We start from the raw sequence: 16,613 nt of genomic DNA on the forward strand, positions 1-16,613 counted from the left end.
GGAGCTACATAAGATGGCTACCTTAGATACTCTAATGCAGGTGATTACGCAAATGCAAAAGGATTTGTTAGATTCAAAGAATGCTACTGCTGATCTGGTTAATAAGTAACCCAGTTGCAAACTAAGGTGGATGGAACAGGAGCCACACCTCAACCACGCCCACTGTCCCCCACACCCACTAATATTGCAGTACACGTTCCCACGCAAATCCCGTTAGCTGCACCAGAAAGATTCTCGGGAGATGCCAGTAAGGTGCAGGTGTTCCTTACACAAGTAGAGTTACATTTCACATGTCGACCTGCTGCCTTTCCGGATCCACAATCCAGAATCGTATTTCTCATCTCTTATTTGACTGGTGATGCAGCAACTTGGGTGGTTCCTTTGATGCGGCTAGACAGTCCATTGTTGTATAATTGGCATTTATTTGTAAATGAGTTTGAGAAGGTCTTTGATAGACGTGCAGTAACCATGTCGGTGGACAAGGAACTGTTAGAACTGCGATGGGGTAATAAAGACTTAGGGGTTCATTTTGACCCTGGCGGTACGAGACCGCCAGGGCTAAAATGACGGAAGCACCGCCAACAGGCTGGCAGTGCTTCCTGGGGCCGGCAGTTTTCCGCCACAATGGCCCTGGCGGTGATAATCCGCCTGGGCAGCGCTGCTAGCAGTGCTGCCCAGTGGATTACGAGTCCCCGACCACCAGCCTCTTTCTGGTGGGTTGAACCGCCAGCCTTTTTCTGGCGGGTTGAACCGCCAGCCTTTTTCTGGCGGTTTGAACCGCCAGGAAAAGGCTGGCGGTACAGGGAGTCGTGGGGCCCCTGTGCAGGGGCCCCCAGACAGGGCCCCATGCGGCTTTTCACTGTCTGCTATGCACCCGTTGCACGGCCGCAACACTGCTGGCTCCATTTGGAGCTGGCTCCTGTGTTGCGGCCCACATCCCCGCTGGGCCGGCGGGGATGTCAAAATGGGCACCGCGTGAGTGTGGCCGCGTTGGCGACCACACGGCGGTTACAACTTGGCAGGCGGCGGTTGCCGCCCGCCAAAGTTGTAATGACCCCCTTAATCACTTACTTATCTCATTTCAACAGGTTAGTGATGGAAACCGCCTGGCCTGAGGAGAAGAGGTCGGCGATATTCTACCAAGGTTTGAAGGACGAATTGAAAGATGTTCTAGCCCAAATCGACCCACAACCAAAAACCTGTACAGACTTAATAAACCTGACTCTCAGGCTAGACAACAGACTTACAGAAAGAAAGGGGGAAAGGAAAAGGCCAGAACGAGTCCCTTGGCCTATGGATAAATATCAACACCCACCATTACCCCCAGATGATACTATAGAGCCATTGGAAAGTGGAACCATTCGCAACCCCTAACCAAAGAAGAAAAATAGATACGACGTAGAAAACGTCAATGTCTCTACTGCGGGAAAAAAGGTAATTTCGTAAGAGAATGTCAAATAAAACCCAAGAACAAGGTGGACCCAACCATGAGTGTAAGACAAAAGATTGCAACCGTGGAAAACCCCGAGGAAAACTGAAAAGCCCAAGAAACAAAGAAGGGGACCTCTTGGGTAGTTTGGCTATCCCTTCAATATGTTTTTGTACCAGTCATCATGTCAAACACTTTCGAATTTCTGCAGAACTCATGATCAAAGAAAGAAAACATTCTGTACAAATCTTAATAGACTCAGGAGTGACAGGGAACTTTGTAGATCTGCAAATCGCTCAGAAATTATGATTACCTAGCATCAAGAAAAAGATACCTGAAACTAAACAAGCAGTAGATGGTAGTGAACTAGCAGGAGGTCCAGTTACCATGCACACCTCACTGATGCAAATGGTGTGTAGAGATGTCGCAAATCAAGAACATCATGAAAAGATCCAATTCGATATGATTCAGGCTCCTCAATATGGGTTTATTTTAGGTATGCCGTGGTTAGCGCTGCGTAATCCAAACATAGATTGGCAAAAACAAACATTACGTTTTTCTTCTTCACAGTGCCAAAAACATTGTTCCCAATCAAAAGATGAAAGAAAAAGATGATCTCAACAGTACCTAGCCACGGCCGCAGAGAAGGAAACGATCCTACCAGACACATATTCTGAATACGTCGATGTCTTCAGTGAAAAGGCAGCAAGTACCTTACCTCCTCATAGACCATACAATTGTCAGATCGACCTTATTCCCGGCGCCATTATACCAAGTTGTAGAATATATGCAGAATGCAGAATATATCTGAAAGAGAGAACCAGTATCTACGTGAATACATTGATCAATGTTTGGCTAATGAGTTGATTAGACCATCACGATCTCTAGCGGCTTCTACGCTGTTCTTTGTGTCCAAGCCCAACGGTGAATTAAGACCTTGCATTGACTACAGAGCATTAAATAAAATCACCATCAAGAACAAATACCCATTACCCCTCATACCAGTATTGCTAGACCAGGTAAAAAATGCAGTCATATACACCAAACTTGATTTACGGGGGGCTTACCATCTAGTTCGTATACGTGAAGGTGACAAGTGGAAAACAGCCTTTAAGACCCGGTATGTCTTGTTTGAATAACTCATAATGCCATTCGGTTTATGTAATGCCCCAGCAGCTTTACAGTATTTTCTAAATGACGTTTTAAGAGAATATCTAGACATTTTCGGTATCGTCTATATCGACGACATTCTGATATACTTTGACTCTGAAAAAACCCATGAAGAACACGTGAAGAAAGTCTTACAAACATTAAGAACTCACCATTTATACTGCAAGTTAAGTAAGTGTGAGTTTCATACTAAAGAAGTAGAGTTCTTAGGCGTACTGTTGACACCCAGTGGTATGCAAATGACGGAAAGAAAAATCCGAGCTGTGTCAAAGTGGCCCACACCACAATCTGTACGAGACATACAATGTTTCCTAGGGTTTGTGAATTTTTACCGGTGCTTCATCGGCCATTTCCCCCAAAAAGTAGCACCAATCACAAAACTACTGCGCAAAAAATCAATTTATTTATTGGTCAGAAGACACAGAGGAAGCATTTCAGGACTTAAAAAGGGCTTTTACCTCCGCACCCTCTTAGCTCATCCCAATACTACAGAACCATTCATATTAGAATCGGATGTCTCAGATGTCACTGTAGGTGCTATACTTTCTCAGTGCCACCCAACTACAGGACAAGTACATCCCATTCCTTATATGTCAAGAAAGTTAAACGAAGCAGAGCAAAATTACACCATCACGGAGAAAGAATTGTTAGCTATCCGCAATGCTTTCAAGGAATGGAGGCATTATCTGCTTGGAACAAAACACACAATAACTGTTTATTCCGACCATCGAAACCTACAGTTTATGAGCTCTGCCAGAGTATTAATCCCCAGACAATAAAGGTGGATGCTATTCTTTGCAGAATTTGACTTCGTGGTGATTTTAGTTTAGTTTAGTTTTAAGGATTTATAAAGCGCGTAGTGACCCGAAGGCATCCCAGCGCTAAACCTAACCTGACCAGTGCTGGCAATAGGAGAATTGAGAGAGCTACCTACAGAAAAGAATAGTCTTAAGTTTTTTTCTAAAAAGCAGTTCTGAGTGTTCATGACGGAGTTCAGAGGGAAGATCATTCCAGAGACGAGCGGCCTTGGTGAGGAAGGAGTTGGCCCCCCAAGCTCTCTTATACAGCAAGATGGTCACAAGTCGAGAGGAGGAGGACCTCAGACTTCGAGAAGGGACATAAAGACATAGCCGCTTTCTAAAGAACATTGGACCCTTATATTGCAGGGCTCTGTGAACAATGCATAGGGCCTTAAAATGAGTGCGTTGCTTAATAGGGAGCCAGTGAAGTGTGGAAAGAGCAGGCTTAGCGGATAAATGTCTGGGAAGATTGACAAGAAGCCTGGCAGCTGCGTTCTGGACTGTTTGCAGCCTTTTTATAACATAAGCCGGGGCGCTGAGAAAAAGTGAGTTCCCATAATCCAACCGGGAGAGGATAAGAGTTTGAACAAGGACTGTTCTGGCCATAGGGGGAAGAAGATTAGAGATTTTCCTAAGGACTCTTAAAATGCCAAAGCATGTAGAGGAAACTCTTTTTGCTTGATAATCCATGGTCAGGCGAGAATCCACCCAAAAACCAAGGCTTTTTACCTGGTCCTTGGGAGGAGGAAGATTATTGAAGGCCTCAGAGTACAGCGAAAGCGAAGGAGCTGGGGGGGCATTGCCTAGTACAATGACTTCTGACTTTCCATCATTGAATTTAAGCTTAGACTGGATCATCCAAACTCCAATGTCTTTCATACAACACGAAAGGTTGGCCGCCGACGAATCCCCGGAACTAGATAGTGACACCACAAGTTGAGTATCGCCGGCATAGGTGACCAAAGACAGATTGTAGGGAGCGATCACTTTAGCCAGCGGGGATAGATAAACATTAAAAAGAGTTGGACTCAAGGAAGAGCCCTGGGGAACTCCACAAGTCAAGGGAAAGATATCAGAGAGGTAGGCTCGGTCCAGGACTTGAAAAGATCTACCTTTGACGAAAGCGGACAACCAGGACAATGCCAGGCCTCCTATCCCTAATTCCGAGAGCCTACAGCAGAGAAGGTTGTGGTCCACCGTATCAAAAGCAGCGCTGAGATCAAGTAGAATCATGGCTACATGAGACCCTTGGTCCAGAAGTTGCCTGGCTGACTCCGTCACTGTGAGGAGGGCTGACTCCGTGCTGTGATGGGCTCTAAAACCCATTTGAGTGGGGTGAAGGAGTTCATGGCTCTCTAAGTAGCTGGTTAATTGGTGGTTAACATGTTTCTCCAGAATTTTTGTTGAAATGGGAAGGAGAGCAATGGGTCTATAATTCTCCAGCAGAGATGGGTCCAGTTTCGTTTTTTTTAAAAGAGGCTTAATGATGGCATGCTTAAAAAGAGGGGGAAGAAAACCTAAGGATAGGGAATGATTCAGTATTTTTGTAAGGGGAGGTACAACAATATCTGAAACTCGCGAGAGGATGGAGGGAGGGGCGGGGTCTAGGGGGGAGCCCGATTTAATTTGAAGAAGAAGGTTGGTAGTAACAGTATCAGTGAGAGGTATAAAAACGGTTAATGTGCTTCCGGAGAGGGAGGGATTTTAGGCCAGGGACAGACAATCAAAAAGCAGATGCTCTATCCAGGCAGGATTCATCAATCACGCACATGGAACAAAAACCCCTCTCTATCATAACACCATCAAAGGTCTTGTGTGTTGTAGCTGCAAACAAATTCTTCGATCTCATCCGCAATCAGTTCCACATCACACAATGGCAGGACTGGCTACAACACGATGCCAAAAGATCCATCTTTCAAGGCCTACCCCTACATGACTCTCAGGTATTCCTACCTACAGTAGAACTACGGCAAATAGCCTTTCACTGGTTGCACACCCATCCTTTAACAGGACACCCAGGTCCGCAAAAAACAGCCAAATTAATGAAAAGATACTTCTGGTGGCCTACTTTCTCCAAAGATCTAACAGAAATGCTACAATCATGTGAAGTGTGTGCAAGGTGCAAAAGTGACCACAGTAAACCCAAAGGATTGTTAATGCCACTAACCATTCCAAGTCATCCTTGGGAACATATCTCCATGGACTTCATGATCGGGCTTCCCAAGGTAAAACATTTCACAGACATCTTGGTAGTAGTGGATAGTCTGACCAAATATGCCCATTTTATTGCATGCAAAGGTCTTCCAACCTCTGGTGAATTAGCAAGCATACTACTTCACAATGTCGTTCGTCTTCACGGGCTTCCAAGAGTCATCCTGTCCGATAGAGGACCTCAGTTCTCTGCACAGTTCTGGCAAAAATCTACGGATCGACTCTGCAATGTCCACTAGTTATCACCCTCAGACTGATGGTCAGACAGAGAGGCTAAATCAGTCTCTGAAACAGTATTTACTGTGCTACGCAAATGAGTCATCAACGCTTGGCCGGAGCTCTTAGGGCTGGCAGAGTTAGCTTATAATAACTCTCATCGTTCCTCGATCAACACTACCACCTTTTATGGTCTATACGGTCGGCACCCAAACACCTTACCAGTTACACTGCCCTTGTCGGCTCACACCACACCAGCGGTCCAGGACATACTATCTCATATGCAAAAGGTGCAGTCACAATTACAAACCAAACTGCATCAAGCAAAGATGAAATACAAAATACAGTATGATAAAAAACATCACTCTGGTCCTAATTATGAGGAAAAAGACAAGGTTTGGTTCCCTACTAAGAATTTAGTTTTCCAGAAAAAGAGTATTTTCCACCGCAAGTTCATAGGTCCCTACAGGATCCTTCGTCAAGTCAAACCAGTGACCTATAAATTGAAACTACCACCCTCTTTGAGAATTCACCCAGTTTTTCACACCTCTTTGGTAAAACCTGCTCACCCTTCTAGTACAACACAACCCGCGCCCCTTCTGGTTCAGGGTCAATGGGAATACGAGGTGCGCTCCATTCTGGAATCTCGTTATCACAGATACTCTCTATGGTATTTAGGGGGTCATTCTGACCCTGGCGGTCGGTGACCGCCAGGGTCACCGACCACGGGAGCACCGCCAACAGGCTGGCGGTGCTCCGTCGAGCATTCTGACCGCGGCGGTTCAGCCGCGGTCAGAAACGGAAAGTCGGCGGTCTCCCGCCGACTTTCCGCTGCTCGGGAGAATCCTCCATGGCGGCGGAGCGCGCTCCGCCGCCATGGGGATTCTGACACCCCCTACCGCCATCCTGTTCCTGGCGGGTCTCCCGCCAGGAACAGGATGGCGGTAGGGGGTGCTGCGGGGCCCCTGGGGGCCGCTGCAGTGCCCATGCCCATGGCATGGGCACTGCAGGGGCCCCCGTAAGAGGGCCCCACTGTGTATTTCAGTGTCTGCAATGCAGACACTGAAATACGCGACGGGTGCAAACTGCACCCGTCGCACATACCCACTCTGCCGGCTCCATTCGGAGCCGGCTTCCTCGTGGGGAGGGGTTTCCCGCTGGGCTGGCGGGCGGCCTCCTGGCGGTCGCCCGCCAGCCCAGCGGGAAAGCCTGAATGGCCTCCGCGGTCTTTCGACCGCGGAGCGGCCATATGGCGGTTCCCGCGAGGCTCTATCGGAATCACCCCCTTAGTGTCTTGGAAGGGTTATGACCCCGAGCATGACTCATGTGAACCTGCAGACAATCACCATGCACCTCGTTTGGTGCGTCGCTTTCACCTCCTTCATCCGGACAAGCCAGGCCCTAGACTGCGTTTGGGAGGGGGGTGTACTGTCAGGGGCTAGGAATCGCGCGGTCTAGGGCTCGCCCCCAGCAGTGTTTCCACTGCGGCCGTCCGCAGTTCCCATATGGAGCCTCGAGCAGTAATCCTTTCTTGTGCTAAATCACGCTCCCCACACCTCCCGTGTGGCAGAGCGCATTGGGCTGCAGGCGTTGGTCGATGGTGGTTGCGTTGCAACTTTCACTGTCATGTTCCTAGCAGAAGGTGGGGGCTTATGAGAAAACTACAATTCCCAGTATCTCATTGGCGGCGGCCATCTTGGGGTGTGGCTGCTCTATAAATACCAGCCACACCCTACTGGGCTCGCTCACTATTCTGCAGACTTCTTTGGACCAAGAACGGTTTGTATCCTTGTTACCTGCCATCCTGTCTGAGTTTAGCGAGTAGGTAATACTTGTGCAGGTAGGTCCATTCTAGGAGCTTGTCGCTCACTCTTGGATGCTTTGTATCCTTTGGTCTCCTACAACTGGAATTCTTCGACGGTGCCGTAAGATACTGTTGCCCTCGCTCTCAGAGACAAAGGTGAGAGGTTGTCATTTTAAAGCCTCTTTCATTGCAGTTATGGCTCATTTTGCTACTGGTTTCCAAGAGACAAATCTTGGACATTGTATTCAAGTTTTTTTCCCTTCTTGTGTGAAAGACTTTAATTTTATTTCAGTGTTATCGAGAGCGCGGTTTCTGGTGTTTTCCCTGGCTAAAAGATTCTACCGATTAGAACAGAGCCCGCTTTGGTCTAAGCTCAGATTGTTTTCGAAATTGGATATTGCGGCATTTTTGACTTTAGGCTTTGATTATTATTATACTCTCTGTAAGGAAAATGCTATAACCTTTCCAGCAATATTGCAATAGTATAGTTAGTTGTGTTTTAAGTTTTCTAACTTTTCCTTTATTTGAAAAGAGTAATAAACGTTATGCCATTATAGTTGTGTTTGCATTAACCTTTTGTCTTCCAGATCTCCCTCCTGCTGATCCCCTTCCTAATCCCCCTTCCCCTCGCCTGGTGCCTCCAACACTCAGCGCTATTAAAGCATTCTGAATTGGTGTTGCCAGGCGGTGAGCCCCCTTGTTCAGAAAGGGCGGTCTTGACAGGAGGGGGCTGACTCTTGAGTGACAATGCCGGGAAGTGAAGCACTTTCAGCAATTACTATAGAGCCCTATACTCTGAAGAGACAGTGTCCATGGGAGATGTGCAGGCTTACCCTAAATAGGTTCTTCTCCACTGCTTAATGCGGGCCAATGCAGCTACCATGGAAAAATTTACCACAATAGAGAAGCTTCCTGGGATCAATTATAGACATGCACCCTGATAAGGCTCCAGGGCCTTATGGGCTCGCCAATCACTTCTACAAATACTCTGCATCAGAGCTGGCCCGCGTCTGACCGCACTGTTCTGGACTGTTCAGCACCTTCCTGCAAACACAAAATGTCACTGCCTTCATGCAGCTCATGCACCTTACTCTCATCTATAAGACAGGTAAACATACACATAAATGTGAAACTTATACGCCCATTGTGCTCCTGAATTCTGATCTCAATTTTTCATGAGAGTTCTGGCAAATAGACTTCTACCACACCTCCCCTATCTAAGGTACCCAGCGCAGTCAAGTTTCATCCCTCAGTGACAGGCAGCAGACAATATAGAACAGGTGGTGCAGGTAGTTTAGAAGGCCAATAATAGGAAAATCCCATGGCAATCCAGTCACTTGATGCTAAAAAAGCATTTGACAGGGGCACCTGGGACTACTTATTCCAGGTGCTAGCTGCAATAGGCCTTGGGACAAATATGCTTACCTGGAGAGCGGCCTGCTATAAAAACCCCACTCTGAAAGTCCAGGTTAACGGACTGTACTCAGAATCAATCCCACTGAGAAGGGGGATGTGACAAGGCTGTCCTATGTCAGCCTTTCCTTTTGTTGTATCTATTGAATCTCTGGCACCCATAACACAGAGATGCTATGATATTAAAGACATGCCTTTTGGGATGACCACCACAAGATTCACCTACTTAGGGGAGATGTCCAATTGAAGTTAACAGACCTCGAGCATTCCATCCCCCTCTTTGGGGGTGAGGGGGCTGGAGGCATATAGAAATACTTCTATATTTAAGGTCACCTCCAGTAAATCAGAGATGCTTAGAGTAAGAAGCGGAGACTAAACTAGAAATACTCAAGGCCATCTCCCCTGCTTTGAGTAGAGAAGAATCTGACGATCTATATTACACCGTCACATCGCCTACTTACGCGGCGAATTACTCTTGATTCACACATGCGGTCACCGGTGATCCACGCAAATGGAAGGCTCTCTTCCTGTCATGCTTGGGCAGGGTAGTAGTGGTTAAGCAGAATTGTTGGAAGGTGGATTATTTGTAAGGGCCGATAAATATCTACACTTAGCAATAGGCCACTAACATCCACTGAGGTCCAGTTAGGTCTCAATAAATCAAACCCAGCTCAACCCTCAGTAGCTTGGCAACGAGCGACAAGGCTTAACTTAGGAGATAGGTTTTACCTTTGGACTTAGTCACTTTTTTGGAGCTTTTTCTCTCCGACAGTGGACGACCCTCCACAGCAAGCCAATTTCGAGTCAACGTTGTCAGATTGCATTTCCAGGAGCCCCCGGTGATATCCTGGAAGTCTGCGGCTCCGGTGCTTTTCTGCAGGACGAACATGTAAGTCAGGCCGGGTCGCAGTCGACGTAAGCCGGCTTGACTATCGATGGCGGTTGGTCCCTCTAGGTAGCTTTTTTACCTAAAGTTCCCCAAACTTCTGAGTCTTCTTCCAGGCGGTCTTTGAAGGTCCTTTAGCAGTCCACAGCCCACCCCAAGGTTCAAGAAGCTCTGAGTTGCTTCTTGAAGGTTAGGATTCCAACTCTCAGAATGCACCTGGCTCAAACTCCAAAATGACCACTGGACAGTGGTCAGCTGGTCAGTGTCTTCAGGATTTGATGCAAGGGATTCTGATCAGCAAATTTTCACCTGCAGCAAGCAGGGAGTCTATTCTTGAACCAGTTGAAGCCAGGAAAAGTGGTTTTAGTGGTGAAGCCCAAGTGTGCAAATGGTGCAGTCCTTCAGAGTGCATTGTCCAGGTGTAGGTCAGGGGTCCAGCAGGGCAGTCCTTCTTCTTCTGATGTTCTGCCTCATAGGGATCTGAGGGGTGGGTGTAGCTCTTCCATATTTATACTTGTTCCTGGGGTGCAAAGAAGGGGAGGGGGTGACTGTCCAATCACAGGCAAGCCATTTCCCCATTGGATGACCACTTGCTGGGAAGTGAGGCAAAAATCAATCCCAGGGAGCAACATTCTTCAAAACTCTACCATCGTTTAAACTGATTTTTGGAGGTTAGATCTGGCTGAGCCAACCCACTGTGTGGCTGAAAATCATAAAACACCCTTCTCCTGCCCTCTCCTGATCTAATCAAGAGGGCACCTAATTGTCTGGGGTTGCAGGAACTGGGAGAGGTTCTGAGCTGCTCCAAATGTCCTTCCCTGCCTTTGAAGACCAGTTTGGCTGCTCTCCCCTATCCTGTTTCACCATCTGCTGAGGAAGATCTCCTCCCCCAGGCACATCCTTTGTGTCTAGCCTAGACCACTTCACACCTCATCAAGGCAGCCTGACCAAGCTGCCAGAGGTTGGCCAATCAGAGAAGGGTACTACAGAGCTGAACTTGGCAACTTTCAGGTAGAGTTTTAAAACTATTTACCTGAACTAGTTACAATAAATCCAACAATGGCAAGTTGTGGGATTTATTATAACAATTAATTTGATACCAAACTCAAGGTATCTGTCCCTTATGGGGACTTGTTTAATTAAAAAACATTCTTTTCTATTTAGCCTTTGGAAGCCATTCACTACAGTGAGGGAAGAACGAATGTGGTCATTTTACCTAACCAGGGCTTATAAAACTATTTTTAAGGTCACTGCCTATAGTTACATGGCACCCAATCCTAGGGGCAGTTAGGGCACACTTAGGGGTGATGTATATGTAAAAATAAGGTAGTTTAAGACTTTGGAAGTACTTTTAATTGCAAAGTTGAATTTGCATATAATTTAATTTGAAAGCGCCAGCAAGGCAGGTCTGCCTTTAAAATGACCCTGGGCACCTCAGCAGTGCACCTATAGGTGCACCACCTTTGCTGGGGTCCCTAAACCTTCATGCCCTACTATATACTAGGGACTTATAGGTAGGTTGACATAGCCAATTATAATTAGCCTAATTTGCATATTCATTTCTTACAGAGCACAAGTCCTGGGACTGGTTAGCAGTACCCATGGCACCATTAGAGTCAGGAAAGCACCAGCAAAAAGTAAAAAAACGGGGCAAAGAGTTAGGGGGCCTCTGTATTCAGCCCTGTTTTCTCACAAGAATATACTGCCACCATTACTATATGTTTTCCAGGCATTGCAGGTTGTGTTACCAGATGATGCCATTAAGACCCTTTAACAGAAGATACACGCTTTTATCTGGGGGTGGGGAAGGCAAGGGTCTCCAAGAGAGCCCTGCAGCCCAGCCGACATTCTGGAGGAGGAGGGGATGTACCAGATGTTTTTAAAAAATGCCAAGCCACCCAACTACATCTTTTTATTGAGTGGCCCCTGTATGAAACGGAGCAAATTAGATTCATATGGATGCAGGAGTGATGAGTCGCATGCTATGGTCTGTGACCTGGCTCCCCAAACATGCGAGGCCACAAGTATGTTACTACTCTAAACTCTAAAAGCCAGCTATGGAGGGATGTGACTCGCTCTTGAAGGCACTGAACCGTACATCCTTCCCTTCTCCTTATACGCCATTGCAAGTTATTCTGGACTTTAATTCGAGTCTGGTTAAAGGAGACATTGACCGCTGGGAGGAAGGAAGCTGCAGAATGCTTACAGACCTGTTTCAGGGAGGTAATATTACACCCTTTCTTCAGTTTAAACAGGACTACCGTGGTGGGAAGTTGACAGCATTCACTACTTCCAGTTATGGCATTAGGCCTTACACCAAGAGAACAAAGCAACAGCTATCAGACCTCTGACAGTGTAGGAAGAGCTTTTTGCTGCATATGCTATCTATGTCATACTGTTTGATATTGGTACATCCCCTGCATGGCCCAATATGGCGTGCTGACTGAAGGCCTTAGGGCAGCAGCTCTCAGCATCTCAGTAGGGAAAATTGTGGGGGATATCCTATTGTGGGTGTAAAAATGTCCGGAACAGAGAAACTATGTACAAGATAGTGACGGAGTGCAGCTGATGGGTTATGAAGGTCAGGATGTGGACAGGTAGGTGACATGTTACATGTGTGGTGGGCATGTCCAAGACTCACAATTTCCTGGAAAGAGACTCTCTGCCCTTTCAGGGGGTTGATCGGCTTCCCACTGCAATCCGACTCAGCAATGCTGATTCTGATTATAAGACTGCCCAAGATCAAAGGAGCAATGAAGAGGGGCTGGCGATTGATTACAAACATGTCTCTGGCAGCGAAACAACTTACTGCCCTGAAATGGAAATCAAGACACATCTCCACTATTTCGGAATGGGGAGAGAAACTCTGGATGTTACTAGTTATGGAAAAACTACCAGTGTGACTCCTTGAGATGGGATATAAGTTTGAGGAGATGTGTAGCCCCTGATACATTATCTCCAAGCCAAGGACTATGTTTATGCTGCCTGAAATTGTTACGATTTTTATGACTTACCACGTAACTAAGGGGGTTAAGTGTGTCATTGTTTCAGAGGAGTCAATGCTCGAGCACCTGAAGTGAGTTCATTGGACTGCCGGTTGTGTGTGTGGGACCCAAGGGAGTTTGAGCGGAGGGCCTGTGGTGACGCAGCCCAATTTGGTATGAGATGTAACAATGAAGCTTGAGACTTAGGGCCGATTATTACGAGTTTAGCGGTCCCACCACGGGACTGACAAACTAATGGGGAGAACGCCACCACCATAACTAAGACGTTCCCCTGCGCACATTACAGTGTTCTCCCCGGGCTGACCGGCGGGAACATTGTAATACGTGTTCCCGCCGGGCTGACCAGCAGGATCGGAGTTAAGATATTGGCCTTGGCTCCCTGAAGGGCCCCAGCACTACCTTTCCACCAGCCTTTTCATGGCGGACTCCCCACCATGATAAGTCTGGCAGAAAGAGGGGTTGTCATCAGCCAGGTGGCGCTGAGTTCAGCACCGCCATGGCTGGCTGCAAGCCCAACCAACGTAATGCCTTCAGAACCCATGTTCCTGGTGGGGACGGCAGTGCTTTGATGGTCCGATTGTCAAAGTCGTAATTTGGTGGTCGGACCGTCAATGCTGCAGTGGTCCGACCACCACTGTGAGTTTGGGGGTTTCATGACTGTCAAACTCGTATTGAGGCCCATAGTCTGTACTGTCGCTATTCATGTTCTGTTACAATAAACAATAACATCTTTTGGAAAGAAGTGGTAGAAGGGTCCCAGCTAGCCATGTCACTTTGTTGAGAATAGTGGTCTGAAAAGAATTCACCTTACCTACAACCCTGGGGGAATTTGTCTTTATTGAAGGCAGGCAGCATTTCCTGACTTCAGCTACATTCAATAAGAATTTTACTTTTTTGTCCTTTAGCCAGATTCATCCCTTCAGAAGGGTGCAATGTGGACTGCTATGAACAGGCTCCCAATTTTCTGTACTGCAACTTGTGCCTCCTGTTAGCACTGAGCGGCAGGAAAGAATCACTGCTACACTATACAGTCCCTACATGTCTAAGTGATGGGACTGAAAGCAGGTGGACAATGCAACCAGTAAGCCACTCACAGGGAATAATATAAAACAAGCATTGGCAAAGCCAATAGGTTTCGTCTTTGTTTTTTCTTTTGCATTCGATCTTAGTAACTGGATTATAAATATTAGAAAAAGGTTGCTTCACAAGGATAATTCTGTTTGTTGTTTTATGTTACTTATGTGTATATAGATGTTCTTATGCTTAAATTCCATATGAAAAATGGATGACACACAAAAATAAAGGCTACAATATTCCTATAAGTAACAAGAAATTAATATGTATCACTTTCATTTGTCAGAAACTAAATCTGTTGTTTTACTGCTTGTTGTAGGCAATTTCACCTGCTGACCGGGCACAGATCATTAATGATGCCTTTAACTTGGCAAGGTAAACTGACTATTCCTCTTTACATTTATCCCAATGATATCTCAAGGGTCAGTCCCCAGTATCACTATTGGCTTTAAACGTGCACAGTGTGAGCTGCCTCTTTCCAATGAATTCCTAAAGGCAAATGTGAAGATGTTTCATCCTTCACTTTGACAATGCACTCTGCAATTTAATGGTATATCATATTCATTTGGATGTGACTACCGAATTCAGCTCAAGAATATTATTTCACCTTAATAATGAGGTCAAACTATTGAAGAAGAAACTATTAAACTATGGAATATGTACTTTTTAATAGTAAAATTTAAGTTTGAAATATTGGTTACTAAAATCTTATGATAGATAATATTGTTTTATGGTCTTCAATTGAAGCCATTTGAGTTCTGGTGTTATTGGGGTCTGTGAGGGTTGTGGTTTAGAAAACATAAGTATTTTGTATTTTTTATATTTTAATTATGTAGACTACCACTTTTATTGAGTTTAATTAATGTATTCATTTTTAATTCATTTGTCAACATTTATTAAGAGGGTTATGTATTATTGGAAGAGACTAGGGTGGGAAAGAGTGTCTTATGGATAAATATATTGTGTAGGTTATTTTTAATGTTTTAAATAATCACTTACTAATTATTTTGTAAATTTTAGTTCTGGATTTTGGATTTTAATAGGAGAGTAGGGTGAATTGTGTTTTGAAATAAGAGTGTTTTATAATAAACATGTATTAGTGTGTGAGTTTATTTGAAGTTGTAAATAGTTTTATTAATTATTCATTGTTTGTTAATTTGTTTAATATTTGACATTTTCTTGGTAATATATTAATATTTTTTACAGGATTTGGAGTTTTATTGTTGGGCAGTATTTTAAAGTCAGTAATGTAAATATTTATAAATTATTAGGTTTTTATGTGTAATGCTATCTTTTATATATCAGAAACAATGTCAACCATGTCATCTGAGCATTCTCGGCATATCAAGGCCTAAAGGACCATACCAAGCTTATTATCATGTCAGTATTCGAAAATGGCAGTGAGTACCAACACAGTACAAGGAAAAAAGCTACTATTATATCTAATTCTGCCTCCTACTACAACTACCCCATGCCCATCATCACGTACTCCCACACCCCCTGGGGTAGAATAATTTATTCATCTTACATAAGTTATATTGTAAATATTGCTCCCACCAATCCTTTGCATGCTTGCCAGTCTATGACTTCAAAATAAGTAACACAAAAGGATGATGGACAGAGTGCTGACAAAGAAAACACTCACCCCCAGTCACAGATCTGGGTTTAATCCATCATTCTTTAGCTCACCATGCCACCCCAGTTCGGACCCAGCCATATGCAAATCAGTCTTGACCCTGTTTCTCATGTGAACAGTCCAGCCCGAACTGCCAGGCCAGTTCCTCCCTGGACCGGAAACAAGCATCCTGGGACCAGTTTCAGGGTATCACCCTTCTTCAGCCAGGCTAGCTTGATTCCAGCGGCACAGTGAGCGAGGGACCCACGTCTGGGCATACCCTTCCCTCTTAGGGCAACATTAGTAACACAAAAAGATGATGGACAGAGTGCTGACAATGCAAACACTCACCCCCAGTCACAGATCTGGGTTTAATCCATCGTTCTTTTGCTCACCATGCCACCCCAGTTCGGACCCAGCCATATGCAAATCAGTCTTGACCCTGTTCCTCATGGAAACAGTCCAGCCCGAACTGCCAGGCCAGGTCTTCCCTGGACCGGAAACAAGCATCCTGGGACCGGTTTCAGGGTATCACCCTTCTTCAGCCAGGCTAGCTTGACTCCAGTGGCACAGTGAGCAAGGGACCCACGTCCAGTCCCAGGATGCTTGTTTCCAGTCCAGGGAAGACCTGGCCTGGCAGTTCAGCCTGGACTGTTCCCATGGGAAACAGGGTCAAGACTGATTTGCATATGGCTGGGTCCAAACTGGAATGGCATGGGCAGCAAAAAAACGATGGATTTAGGACCAGATCTCTGTACTGGGGTGAATGTTTGACATTGTTCAGCATTCCGTCCATCACTTGTTCTTTTTGCATATGACTTCAAAATAGCCAACCCTACAAAAAAGAGAGTTATACCCAACCTTTAAAACAAAGAGGTCCAAGACCTTCCAATGGAGAAGAAGCACAGAGCTTGGCAGGCTGCTGCTCAAACATTTTTATTTCATACTGTGTCCACTTAGCTACAAAGTGAAGAGGGGTGACAAGCATAC

At 45.7% G+C, this 16,613-nt stretch overlaps 1 protein-coding gene across 1 annotated transcript in view; it reads left to right on the forward strand.

Moving 5' to 3' along the window:
* LOC138284184 (aminopeptidase Ey-like) overlaps nucleotides 1-16,613 on the forward strand; it is a 663,484-nt gene that overhangs the window by 366,640 nt on the left and 280,231 nt on the right. Inside the window, exon 14 of the mRNA XM_069222683.1 lies at nucleotides 14,328-14,383. Within this exon, the coding sequence (XP_069078784.1) occupies nucleotides 14,328-14,383 (56 nt within the window). The remainder of the gene's footprint in view (nucleotides 1-14,327; nucleotides 14,384-16,613) is intronic.

Source organism: Pleurodeles waltl, chromosome 3_1 (assembly GCF_031143425.1).
Source record: "Pleurodeles waltl isolate 20211129_DDA chromosome 3_1, aPleWal1.hap1.20221129, whole genome shotgun sequence".
Classification (NCBI taxonomy): domain Eukaryota; kingdom Metazoa; phylum Chordata; class Amphibia; order Caudata; family Salamandridae; genus Pleurodeles; species Pleurodeles waltl.